This window comes from Coprinopsis cinerea (assembly GCF_000182895.1).
Source record: "Coprinopsis cinerea okayama7#130 chromosome 8 map unlocalized cont3.8, whole genome shotgun sequence".
Taxonomy (NCBI): Eukaryota; Fungi; Basidiomycota; class Agaricomycetes; order Agaricales; family Psathyrellaceae; genus Coprinopsis; species Coprinopsis cinerea.
This window is the reverse complement of record NW_003307537.1, coordinates 2,226,106-2,238,954: the sequence shown is the minus strand read 5'-3', so window position 1 is coordinate 2,238,954 and position 12,849 is coordinate 2,226,106. Positions and strand designations below refer to the sequence as shown.

Here is a 12,849-nt window from a genome sequence, read left to right as displayed (position 1 = left end):
GGTTACTATTGGGATGGATGTTCTAGTTACTTCTTGTCCGTAGACAACCCGGGCATACTAGCCATCGTACTGCCGACGCTGCACGACGCTACTCGTAGACATGAGTGTGCAGTACTCATGCATACAGGTAAGAATAGTCCGAACCTTTCGATCCTTCAAGGAGTTTGATTCGTTTTCGAAGTAGGAGGTTCTCGCTGCGAGCTTTATGTTCGGCGATCCGACTTTCCGCCAGCATTTCTTCCATGACCTGCCGCGAAGCTTCGTGCTCTTCTAGCAATCGTTGGATTTTGAGTTCAGTGTCTGACGATGGTCGCCTTGGCTGTGAAGCAGACTGGCAGAGTGGCTTGGTGTCCGGATCTCGGCGAGATTCTCGACGATCCCTGCGTTGTCAATGGAGGGTCAGTAATTTTCCAACATCTTCAACTTAGAACCGAATACCTCAGGTTGACAACATAGCGAACAGTGCTGTCTGGCGGCCAGCCCGTGTTGAGTGCGAAGTTCTCAGCGATTTTGAGAACGGGGCCGAATGTGCCATCGCCATTGCTGAAGGAAATCAATGTGAAGTTATAGCCAAACCCAATGATGTCGCCGCGCCCGTCTCCGTTCAGGTCGACAACAAATCGAGGGTGCTTGTCGACTCGCCAACCCTGATTATACCCAAAGTCATTGATCACGCACTTTGATGGCTGAAAGGTTCCATCGCCGTTGTTCAATGCGACTGAGACGCCGTCGTTTCCGAATCCTATAATGTCAGCGGCGGCATTGTTGCGGGATACGGGGACGAGGAATCGAGGGTGGTTCTTGTTCCAGCCGAGGTCGCAACCGAACCCGGTGGAGACCTGAACAGGTGCGCCAAAGGATCCACATCCGTCGTTGAAAGAAACAAATGCGCCTGACCCCTTGAATCCTACGACGTCTACCGTCCCGTCTCCCGTCATGTCTGCAAGGAAACGTGGGTTGTCGCCTACAGTCCATCCGTGGCTGATGGTGAACGAGCTGTCTATCACTGCTCTGGCGGGCTGGAACGTCCCGTCTCCGTTGGACCTACTTACGAAAACGAAGCTGTCCCCGAAACCGACGATGTCGAGGAGCCCGTCGCCTGTGGTATCTGCGAGGAAGCGGAGGTGTTTATCGAGGCGCCAGCCTTGGTTGTACCCAAAGCCGTCGATGGCGATACGAGGGGCTTCGAAAGTCCCTTTCCCTTCGTTTAAAGCCACAAAGACCCCTCGCTCGCCAAATCCGACGATATCGACGCGCCCGACATTCCTCAAATCGGCCAAAAACCGGATGTGTTTCTCCACAGCCCATCCTCCCGCCCCCTCTGCCGCCCCGAAATCGCGGAGAATGCATTCTGCGGGTCGAAAGGTGCCGTTTCCGTTGTTCCTCGAGATCCAGACGCCGCTCTCTCCGAATCCGACGAGGTCTTTGTTGCCATCTCCCGTTGTGTCTCCGAGGAGGCGGGGATGGCGGGAGGTTTTCCAGCCTCCCGTGTCAAGGCCGAAGTTCGAAAGTACTTGCTTGGTCTGCATGCAGAAGGTACTGTTGGGTGCTACGTGGACTCCGTCCACGCCGAATCCGACGATATCTGCAGATCCGGGATAATCGCTTGGGACTGGAAAGAATAGGGGTTTTGTTAACGCTCTAGTGCCTTGGAGGAAGGGAACCCACCAGGATGATCTTGGCTGATGACCGGAGATGCCATTGCTCACTGTGTAGTCGATGGGGAGTAAGGCCACACAGATCTACACGATGAACTAGTGTTGCCTGATAGCTTGTATCTATTTGGCATTATCTTCCTTTCAATCTGACAACTTGTGTTGCCTCGTGTAGATACAATCTTACCACATAAACCGTGGATCGAAATTTGGTGAATATAGCGAGCGACTTTGGCATCCAAAGTTGTGCGCCAGGCTAGTGAAGTGTCGTGGTGAAAGTGGAAGTATTGCCTTCGCTCTTGGGCAGCCCAGCAGGAAGTGTTTTTAGCGCCCGTCGGCCGCTGGTGAAGCCGCCGGCCCGACCAGGCCGTTGTCAGGGCCCCGGGGCGGCATCGCGGTTTTTCAGTTTCGACCCGCACTTCCACTTGGTCCGGTGCATCGTCGACATGATCTGGGCACAGATTTGAACACCAGCAGACCCAAGGAGCTCTCTACCCATCCATAATGACTAAACGCTGAATATCTGCCACTCGAAAATGTTCGCTTTGTTTGCTATTGACGCCCAAGGTCAGAAAGTTTTCGAATTTACGTTGATATCTTTTCCTTCACTCCACAGGATACCCTTTCGCTTCGGTGGCCAATTTATGAGGACTTTACCACTCGTTGATTTCCAGTGCCAGGTCTTCTCTTCTCCGGCGCGTCATAGATTTACTCATGGGCGGAAAGACCGAAAGGGGGGCTAAGATTGGTCTGCTGTTTGCTTTATTGGACGGTGTTTACCGGGTACGTTTGTTCCCTCATTTCTACACGCAACCTCAAGCCTCTGACGATGGTTTTCCAGTACTCAATAATGGTGTACCCCTTCCCAGGTTCATAGTACATACCGGAACCTTTGCAACGCGATTGACCCCTGTGATCATGATCTTTGCGGTTGACTCGTGATGGGAAAACATCATGGAGCCATCAACGGTCTGATTCAGAATTTGCTGTCCGATGTTCTTGGCTTTTCCTCGCAACATATCCGCCCTTGTTCTACAACCCTTCGGGGAATTGATCACTGCAGCTCGAACCAAGCTTAGCGAATCAATGACGAACCATAGCATTCTGTCCTCTCTCAACACAATCCCCAAGTTCTGGCGTACCCCGAGGAGACCCAACAGACCTTAACCATCGCCTCGAGGCTCGCTTCCTATGCCGGTATCTTCATTTCATGCGGCCCAGCCTGCCGCTCTACGCGCACGAGGACGATGGCCACCCGCCTTTCGACACAACCCCAAGCACACAATGCCGTGGATTGTGGATATGGACACATAGAAACGGGGGGCCTTGGCTGAGCCCTGAAAAGCACCAGGGACCCTTCTCAATCGTTCGACCTGAATAATCACTTTTTACTCGAACGGAGATTTTGTCGGAGAGTAGACGTGTTTTCTGGGGAGGCGGGAACTAGTGACTTGATGGTGGGCTTCGGGGTATAAATAATAGCCTCGAAGGTACCTGGGGTACGTTCTTCTTTCGCAGACTGGCGGTTTTGTACAGACGTTGAGGAAATTCTTCATCTGCAGGCTGCGCAGCAAAGATACAGGATCTATTCCCATCGAGAACGGCGTCTAGACTTCTACTCGAATCAAAACACGTAGGCACCAGGGCCAGCTCTGTAATCACTTTCCCCTGCGAGCTACGAAAAAGTAAGCACTTTGCGACCGCAATATCATATGCAGAACTGCTGACAGATGGTTGTATTCCACCGTCACATCACCAGCGCTAAAGCGTCTATTCTGATCGACGTACTCCGGTTGTTCCTCGGCGACCGCGAAAGCAGTGCTCCAAGTCCAACTGGTATATATCTACGAGCTCTTCCAGACCCCATCACGACCTCGACACGGCCATCTTACGACACGACACAACATGAACGCTTCATCGTCATCACCGACCAACTCGACCGCAGCAGAAGTAAAGTCACAATCAATCTGTATTATCGGTGCAGGGCCTGCAGGGCTTATCACCGCGCATACTCTACTTCAAGACGGGTTTTCGGATGTAACGGTTTATACGAAGGACGAGGCGGTTGGAGGTGTATGGGCCAGGCAGAGGGTGTATCCCGGGATGAACATCAACAAGTAGGTTTCTTCTCCTGACTTTTTTGTTGTCGTTTCCTAGCTAACCCCTCGGTCTCAGCGTTCACGGCCAATTCAGATTCTCAGCTCTCGAGATGCCACCACCCCCGGATGCCCACATAACTGGCGGAAGATTGCGGGGGGAGGACATGTGCAACTACTTTGAACGCTTCTACGAGAGATTCCTGAAGCGCCCTGGTGAGTTTCGGCATCCCCTGGACCCGTTATCTCCGCGTCCTGATTGATTTCTGACGTCCAATCATACAGACCACGAGCCGCAGATCATACATTTCAAAACCGAAGTCACTCGTGTCCGAAGGGGGCCGGGTGGGGCTGGGTGGAGGGTTGAGTTACGGGATGTTGGGAGCGGCACGGAGAGCGTCAAGGAGTTTGAGAGGATCGTGATATGCACGGGAGTGCGTCGTTCGTTCTTTCCTGAGAGATGAGCGTGGATTGACTGACACCTCGACAGGGTTGCAACACCCCACAGGCACCGTCGTACCTCACGCCATCAGCAGCGCTTGAAGCAGGGTTTGAGGGCCCTGTTGTACATTCGAGCGAGTCATGGACAGAGATGGAGAGGATTTTGAAGGCGTGTGGAAAGGCTGACTCGACGGAGAAGGAGGAGGCTGACAAGGAGGGTATGGTCGTTGTGGTTGGTGGTGGAAAGAGTGCCCAAGAGTGCGCCCTTTTTACTTTAAGCCGAACGCGAGCTGATCATTGGCGCGTTTTTCCAGTATCGCAGCTCATCTAGCAAATATCGGTGTCAAGGTCACCATCGTCTTCTCGAAAGCGGACATGTTCCTTGCTGCGCAGAAGCCGGTCAACCCGAGGATACGGCAGAGTCGGTGAGTCCAGTACCCTCGTTCAGCCTTTTGTCATGCGTTAAATTCGATGGCAGGGTGATCAGCGTGCTTTCGCCAAGTGTCGAGCTACGGTCGAGGACAGAGTGAGTGTCAACCACCTTTCCACCGCGAACTAAACTGACGCGCGTGGTGCATGTGATAGACGATTCCTACACACGACCTGGCTTGGCGGGAAGATTGTACGAGGTTTCTGGGATGGTGTCGCTAAGCGCTCCGTGAGTGTCCAATGCCTCTGCCGAGATCTCGCCGACCGACGACTGACCATACTTTGCAACCATCGCAGTTCAAAACGTACAATTTCCCGCCCGACCACCCGCTTTCTCTCCACTCACACAATGTCTTTTGGGGAAACCGGACGGGTGATGAGGGTGTCCGGAGTGATAAGACTTTCCAGAGCCATGTCTTGAGTGGGAGGATACAGTGTATCGTGCCCGGTTATGTTCTTGGTTTTCGGAGAGGAGAGGCGAAGGAACAGGAGAGCGCGGGCTCGTATCTCCTGCTAGACAGTGGGGATAAGCTCTATCCTTCAGCTGTCATCGTTGCCACCGGGTACAAGTCGTCCTGGGAGGATATTCTGGATGGTGAGTACCCCCTGTCGATGTCATTGTACTGCAGCTGACCGTTGAGCAGAGGAATCTATCCGGGAAATTGGGTTGATACACGACGTACCCCCTGAGCGCCTGGAGAAGTACAAGGACGAATGGAAATACACCTCGCTCAAGGATGCGCCGTTGCCACTTTCCGAAAAGCGACATGGTCCTTCCGCTTCGACGTCGACTTCGACGACGACACTGGGCAAGGAACGTGTTGGGGATTCCAAACCCTTGAGGGCGCCTGCGTTGTATAAGGGCATGATCCCAGCGAAGAGCTTGCTGAAGAGGGATGTGGCTGTAAACGGTGCTATGGTGTGTATCCCCTTCTTCCACGGCTTCTCGTCTCTCTAACTCGGCCGTGTCTAGATTACCGCCAATTCTGGCTACGCATTCGAACTCGCCGCGCATTGGATATCGTCTTACTTCCTCGGTGAGCCGATGAGACTACCGAGGACGGTCGAAGAAGCGGAGGAAGAGACGGTTAGGAACCTTGCTTGGATGATGAAGCGATTCCCTCACATGGACGCGTGGAAGAATGGCAGTCATGGTAGTTGGACGCCTCATTTCGCGTACGTCAACGCCCCCACGCCCCTTTCATTTTCCTCTCTTGCTCGGCACTGACTGCGCAATGTGTTATCTTGTAGGTGGCCTCAGGGGATGGACGCGCTTCTTGAGGATATGTATCTCCCTTCATGGAGAAGCGGAGGGAATTGGTTGACTTGGATTCTAAAACCTATCCGGATTGAGGAGATTGCAAACTTGGGAGAGGAAAGGAGGAGGGGTGTGGAAAGTGGGAAACGTGAGCGGTTGAGCATCAAGGACCGGGAGCAGGAGGAGAGGCGGAAATAGGATAACCGTCTCGTCTAGAAAGGGTTTGATGGGGTGATTCTTACTCGAAGCGGGTGTATGTATGTACATCTATTATACCGTCGTGTTTTCTATACCTGTTGTAACGAAACTTTATGAATGAGTTGATTCAGATTCTCGCCCGAAACACTGAGTTAGGGATTCTGAAGGTTCGTTTGAGATAAGCGACAATCACGTACATGGTGCACGAGGCTTGAACACGAGGAATTGCGTACGTACAGCCAGTGATTGTCGGATCTGAAAGCCCAGCGCTTACATCTAGCCTGAGCGCTTATGCCCTGAGTTTGACCCTGAGTTCGAGATAAGTAAGCCGATCCTGTCGGTCCATACAAAGTACCAAGCAAACTTAAGGTTCAGGTCATTCAATGCAAGCATGGGCCTGAGAATGCTGCGCGTGAAGCCTAGCTTGAAACGCGGGTTGCTGGTAACACCGCCGGCGCCTAACTCCCTCGGTCCACAGCGATGTGTGGGTTTGCAAACGAGGCAGACTACGGTCCTCCTCGGCTCCTCGCACTTTTACCCCTCAAGGCTCAGGGTAAACGCTACGCTCGCAGCTAGAGAGGGGGCCTCGAGGACGAAGGGGTCAATAATCAATGGATTCAAATAAGATGCAATCAGGAAGTTGTCAGGAAGCCGCAGCAGTCCCGGATATCGCCTTTGGCACGTAGCCGAGACCCTTGGCTTCTCTCAAGCTCATTCCCAAACTTTTCCATTCCCCTGTTGCTCCACGCGATCGTCGCAACCACTGCGCATTGATAGATCGCACGTTAGCCTCGATTGCGGTTTGTTGCAAAGTGTGGTTGTTGAGAAAGTGGATGGATAGAAGACTGGTAGGCATCTTCGTGATCCCCTTTAGCACCTGGGCGCAAGGCAAAAAGAAACAGTGGTGGAAGGCTTGGGGAATTTCCAACACGGCTAAGACGCGTTGGGAGATGACCGACGACCAATCTAAAGGAGCATTCGTATAGGGTGTGCTTGTAAGTTCTGCCAGAGGACCCGCTAGTGCCGCTGCGAAGATTTGGCATTGAACAAATTTCCAACGCGATAGCGGAAACTGTCGACCCTAGTCAGAGTCCCTATCTTCGCTCTCACCATGTTCAGGAATGATGTTCAGCTTTAACTAGTATGCATTGAATCGTAGGTATATAGGGTAAAGTTCATGAATGTCTAATAAGAGTCCCGGTACATGCGTAGAAGCTCAGGGCCAACCGCGGTAATAACATGTTGTGGGTATGGAATTAGCGATGAGGGACATTAGGTTATCAGACGCCCGATGGTCCTAGGTAAAACGGCATGCAGGTCATAAACATGAAGGGCTGGAAGATGGGTGTCAGACCGTCGTTCCGGCGGATATGAAAGGGGGAAGAGACCAACCTAAATCATGAAGCGATTTAGAGGAGGAGGCCAGCAGCGGCGGCGATGGCGCCGAGGGTGATAGGGGCACCGAGGCGGAGGGCAGCACCCTCGTCCTCAGTGGGCTCGGGCTCAGCACCAGAGCCAGAGGCGGAGCTGGTGGGGCGGACAGAGCCAGAAGCAGAGCCGGAGGCGTCGCCAGAGGCAGAGGGGACAGCGTCGGTGGGGACGACGGAGTCAGAGGCGGGGGCTTCGCCTTCACTGTAGAGAAGGTTGGTTGAAATTCGAACGCGACGAAGCAGAACAGGAGGGAACTTACGAGGACTGGGCGTAGGCGCCAGCAGCGAAGAGGAGGGAAGCGAGGACGACGGAGAACTTCATTGTTGTTCGTGAAAAGAAAAAGGTGGTTTGGGTTTTGTGAGGTTTTTTGGGAGGAAGAGGAGAAGTAGCTAGCTGGGCTGAGGAAAGTTGTCGAGAGGGAGGAAAGTCTTTTATACATTTTTCGACAGGAGGCGGCAGTTTGTTTCACGCACTCTACTGGTCCCGATGTTTGGTCATAATAGGCAGCTCATGGTTGAACCGAACTCTCAAATTCACCCAAATGGGTTTCAAATGGTTCGATTCGAAATTTTGTGATGGTTGGCATCCACAAAGACCCCGACATGCACGACCCTTGCGAGCCTCAAGGCTGCTAAGCGATCGGGGTTAGCCTGAATTGGGTAATTTGACACATTGCATTGAGAAATTTTGCGAAGAACCTGCAAGAACCTCCGCTCCGCAGCAGGGCATGCGGAAAGTCGCCGGAAGACAGCTGCGCACCCGGATGGCCAAGCAAGGGTTCTAAGCCCGTGCGCTTCTGCAATTCATCGTCCTAGAAGACGCCTCCATTCATTTGTTCCAAGTTCTCTGACCCTTCTAGACCAATACCACCAGAAAACGAAAACGCGAAGGCAGCAATGGCGGGTGTGACTGGTGAGGCAATTTCTAGAGACCAACGTTCTGTTCAGATTTCTCCGAGAAGTTAGAAGTGCAGAAAACCGAAATAGGTCGCTTGGCTGATTCGCGCCATCTTTGCGCTTCTTTACGTGTCGATGCGAACGCCACAAGCAAGACAAGCTATGGAAATTTCGAGGCAGGGCTCGACCCTTGTTCCCTTGAAAGACGCATTTTCCTCGACAAATGAATGGGAATGACCCAGTGTCGACCATGACCATCCCTGTAGGAGCTCTCTACATTCCAGACGAGCACAGGCAGACCGTCCATGACCGATAAAGATAAGAGTGCGTCTCCACTGTCACAGTCTCGTTGACGACCGCAAGAAGCATACTCGCTTGGCAGTTGATTTGCACAAGTGGTTCGATTTTGGACGGATTTGCTTACCCCGGATGGGGTTTATGCGCGTGGGTGCCCAGCCCCGCGGAAGATTTTCCAAGCCTGGTCTGTTGAATGAGAATCAACACCACGGGCGCCAATTGGATTTCGCCTCCACAAGTGTGCGATACCTGTTGCTCTTTACCTCTGTCACCATCCTGCCTCAGAAGTGGATGATTTGGCGTTTACTGGGCGCCTAAACCAACCCATGTCGAGGTTTTCCTTGTTACTGTTCAGATGCCTTCCACTGGCGGCTTGGTCGGCATCACTGTTCGGCATGGATTATTCCCACGATTGGATACGCGAGCGCGTGGCAGATGGCGGCGACGACACAATTGCTTTGGACCACCAACCTTGTTATTGTCAAACGAGGGTCCTGCACGGGCCTGCTCGATGAAGCCACGGCTCTGAAACCCACCATCCCGACATAGTCACGGACCACCACACAACGACAGGGGCGCTCTTCGGTTCTGTCTTCTCAAATGGCGGCAACTGCTTCGAATTCTTTGGCTTCGGATCTGCTGAGAATTTCTCCCATTACCCAAGGCGCTGCCCACCTTCTAGCGTTATTATTTGGGATCTGCTATGTCGGCTCCCTTTATGTCTCCAACAAGGCTCGCCTGAAGTTTGAAGCCAATGCCAAAACCATCGACGATAAGTATCCAAGGGCGAAACTGGCCCATGAAAGATGGAGGGACGATCCAGATGTCATGCGAGCGCGAGTGACTGCTGTCTCCATCGCGTCAATCCTATGCTGTTTGGGGGTCGTTGCGCTAGTTTGGTGGAGATCTGATTTGGAAGTGGAACTTTCGGTGAGCGCGGTTTCTCGGTTTCTTGCTGGACTTCAGATGGTCAATTGAATTATCAATTAGAATCTTGGACCAGTATTGTATCTTTCGTGCTCCTACCTTGGTTTCAAGTGGGATTTCCCATCCGACTTTAACTGGTCGTCTTGGAGCGACATCTCAGCCTTGGGACCGCATGTCGTAGTCCCCGTCCTGTTCCTCGGCCCGTTGTACGCGACCTATTTGGATGGCACTTTACCCGGTCAACAGTTCTGGAGTCTTGACGAACATGTCTTCGATAAGTACTTCTCGCTCATGGGCCTACGAACGTATATCCTGGTACGTTAAGGTCTTTTTCAAGTCATCCATAGCCCTCCATCCGTTCAGCACGATGTTACCCACCTCGTGTTTGACTGAATCTTTCAACGTGCTCATCTTCTTCGTCTCTAGGGCCCAATAACCGAAGAAATAGTCTTTCGATCGTGTGTGCTGACTGCTTTCCATATGGCGCACATGTCGAGAAAGCAGATGGTGTTTTTGACGCCTTTGACGTTCGGTGTTGGTGAGTGGTTGTTTCCAGTCCTTGCCGAAATTCCATGGCCGCCCCAATATCAGCCCAAAGGCTACGGTTATATCGTGTTGTGGACTGCTGCGCCGCAGCTCAACAAAGACGTATACCACTACGGCCGAAACGCGAGCGCCCGCTCAACTTCTTGCTGCGGATTTCTAGCGCCCGCCTTTTCCTTTCCGTAACTTTGATCGAGTATTCTCCTGTTGTGTTTTCTCCGGGACCAAATGCAGAGTCGCTCACACCGCCCATCTTGGCATGCAGCACACGCCCATCACGCATGGGATACCTACAACCGTTATGGAAGGACGCAAGCTGCTCTCAAGCGAGCCCTTATCGGCTGTGGTGAGTTCATAATACGCTTCTATCTGCCTGTGAGACGAGCTGCTTATCACGTCTGCCACTTATCTGTTTGACACCACCTCCTATCTCGACATTCGGTTATCTGGTCGCCAACTACCCACACCTTATCGCAAAACGCACTTTTGAATTCATCGCTTGGCTCTGTGACCTCAACGTGGCCCGCCGTACGACGACCGTTCTCTTTCTGTGTCTGACGCCAACAACCTCTATCTTGCTATCCGCATTCCCAATACAGCGATGCAACTTACATACACCTCCATCTTCGGTTTCCTGGCAGCTTATCTTTTCGTGCAAACCGGTTCGGTTCTCCCTGCCATAACGGCTCACATCTTCTGTAACACTATGGGTTTCCCGGAGTTGGCCTATGAATTGCAGAAATTTCCGCATAGGAAGAAAGGTGTGTAGTCTTCTTGATGATACTTTTGTATTCTAAGTTCCATACTCCCCGCTTCGGGCAAATGCTAATATGCCTCGTTTCTAGAAATCCTCTTCGCCTACCTGCTTGGGATGGCCGGATTTGTGTATGTCCTTCCCAAGTGGACGGAGGTCGGACTAGAGAGGAGGGGGGCTGTGTGGGGCTCGGTCTGACTGTTGTCCGCTTTAACGCTTGGTAACCTGGCCTACGGACGGTAGTAGTGCGATATTAGGACACGGTCTAGGGCGCTGGCACACAGCTGCGCGACCCCAGGACCTGCATTTTAGATGCGTATCTACAGTCAAATAGCATAGTTTTAATGTGTATTCTGGCGTATAATTTATTTACATCTGTTCTCTGGATGCTCGTACTTATTCCCCAGCCTCGCGGTCGTCACATTGCCTTCAGGGTCCCGGCGACATCGTAACTATACATACCCTTCTCGATAGATGGCGAAACGACTCAGGCTCAGCAGGTTCTTCATGACAGCTTTCGACTTCGATTCCGCAGTCACCTTCGGAAGAATCAGCATTGAACTTCTTTCCGCAGCCTAGGTTTGCAACAGGTGTGTCGCTCCTGTTCTTTTCAGCGTAAAGTTCCCATCTCAACTCTCGCCCAGTGTGCTACCTCGACATTTGCACTGGTTCTACAAAGTTTCTTTGACACTCTTCTGTGATTCGAGCTGATGTACGTATTCTGATGAGCGTCTGTTTGTGGTCCCGTGGACCTGGAAGACAGTGGGATCAATCTGCTGCGTGTCGTTCAGCACTGCTTAACTCTTCTTTACCCCTGTTGAGAGTCCCGACTCCCGAGAGGTGCGGGACGTTATGTAGTGGACTGGCACATGACCAGTGATTTGCTTTAGGCATGCATTTGTCCCATTTCAACAGTCACGGAGTAAGCAGTGCTGACTCGTTCAAGTTGGTTTACTACGGGACGAACCAGACCTGAATGGCCAATGAATGGCTTAAAAATTCTAGCAAGCTTGAGCGGCTTTGCCCATTCTACATCTGCATATAGGGTTCTTGCTGGTTACTGCTGTTAAATACTCTTCGCGGTACCCTGTTCGATGATCATTCAGACGCCGTTAAGCACACAAGTTGATCTTGTGCAGTGATCGTCCGTGGATCATTTAACCCCTACAAAGATGCATGAACCAGCGTAGAACATGACAGTCAGACAGTTTGCGTTCATTCGTGTCCCCTTCGACTACTGAGGAGTCTACTTTCAGTCAGATTCGTATTCAATGGATAAAGTCGCCTTCAATGTTGAAGTCATGGTGTTCAAGGCCGAAATTAATGATGACAATGCGCTCCTTACTGTCGTCCTTCGGGACCAACGCACTGTGCATGCTTGATAGTAAGGGACAGTGGGTCGCGCTGCCTGGCATCCGTGGCTCGCTGCTGGCTGTACGGTGTCGTGCCAAGGACATGGAAGTGGGCCGGGACACACATTTGATAGCCCTGTGGCTTTATGGCACTTGGTTCTTTGAGCTAGAGATATTGTGTGTATCCATGCCGGTTAGGAAGAATTACAAGTTCAAGACATCATCCGAGTCTCACAGAGATCCATCTTTGACCAGACATTCTCCATTGGAGATACTGCAGGATTATGGTATCTCAAGTGGCGGGCGGTACTCAACTACTGGTAGGTCCACCTGCAAACGATCCTCGACTTCGTCCATCCCGTCGCCAGTACCGTCAGGCTTTCAGCTGCCACCGACCCTCCCCACGGCAGCCTTACCACTTGAAGCACGGGGACTCCCTCTCAGGCTTCAAGAGGTCTCAATGAACGTAGACCCGGAATGGCGAGGTTAAAATGAGTTGGTTATAACGACTGTCTCAAAGGCCGGTATACGCCTGTCTACATCTCCTTGCGGGCAGTCCATAAAGACACTCA

At 52.1% G+C, this 12,849-nt stretch overlaps 4 protein-coding genes across 4 annotated transcripts; 2 read left to right on the top strand and 2 right to left on the bottom strand.

Moving 5' to 3' along the window:
• Positions 1-419: 419 nt before the first annotated feature.
• Positions 420-2,456, bottom strand: CC1G_03091 (lectin PVL; the record flags this gene model as incomplete). Its single annotated transcript, XM_001840810.2, has 4 exons — positions 420-964; positions 1,049-1,612; positions 1,843-1,996; positions 2,436-2,456. The coding sequence occupies 4 exons, from the start codon at positions 2,454-2,456 to the stop codon at positions 420-422; spliced, it is 1,284 nt and encodes a 427-aa protein (XP_001840862.2).
• Positions 2,457-3,560: 1,104 nt separating this feature from the next.
• Positions 3,561-6,077, top strand: CC1G_03090 (hypothetical protein; the record flags this gene model as incomplete). The annotated part of the gene is made up of 11 exons (XM_001840809.1): positions 3,561-3,772; positions 3,831-3,967; positions 4,037-4,185; positions 4,242-4,450; positions 4,507-4,617; positions 4,671-4,718; positions 4,778-4,850; positions 4,919-5,216; positions 5,266-5,540; positions 5,595-5,797; positions 5,873-6,077. 11 exons carry the CDS (start codon positions 3,561-3,563, stop codon positions 6,075-6,077), a joined length of 1,920 nt encoding a protein of 639 aa, XP_001840861.1.
• A 1,127-nt stretch (positions 6,078-7,204) lies between these two features.
• Positions 7,205-7,898, bottom strand: CC1G_03089 (hypothetical protein). Its single transcript, XM_001840808.2, has 3 exons — positions 7,768-7,898; positions 7,470-7,709; positions 7,205-7,411 (listed from the first exon to the last, which is right to left on the bottom strand). Exons 1-2 carry the CDS (start codon positions 7,827-7,829, stop codon positions 7,487-7,489), a joined length of 285 nt encoding a protein of 94 aa, XP_001840860.1. The 5' UTR covers positions 7,830-7,898; the 3' UTR covers positions 7,205-7,411; positions 7,470-7,486.
• Positions 7,899-9,301: 1,403 nt separating this feature from the next.
• Positions 9,302-11,123, top strand: CC1G_03088 (hypothetical protein; the record flags this gene model as incomplete). The annotated part of the gene is made up of 4 exons (XM_001840807.2): positions 9,302-9,631; positions 9,692-9,943; positions 10,055-10,166; positions 11,017-11,123. The coding sequence occupies 4 exons, from the start codon at positions 9,302-9,304 to the stop codon at positions 11,121-11,123; spliced, it is 801 nt and encodes a 266-aa protein (XP_001840859.2).
• Positions 11,124-12,849: the final 1,726 nt, after the last annotated feature.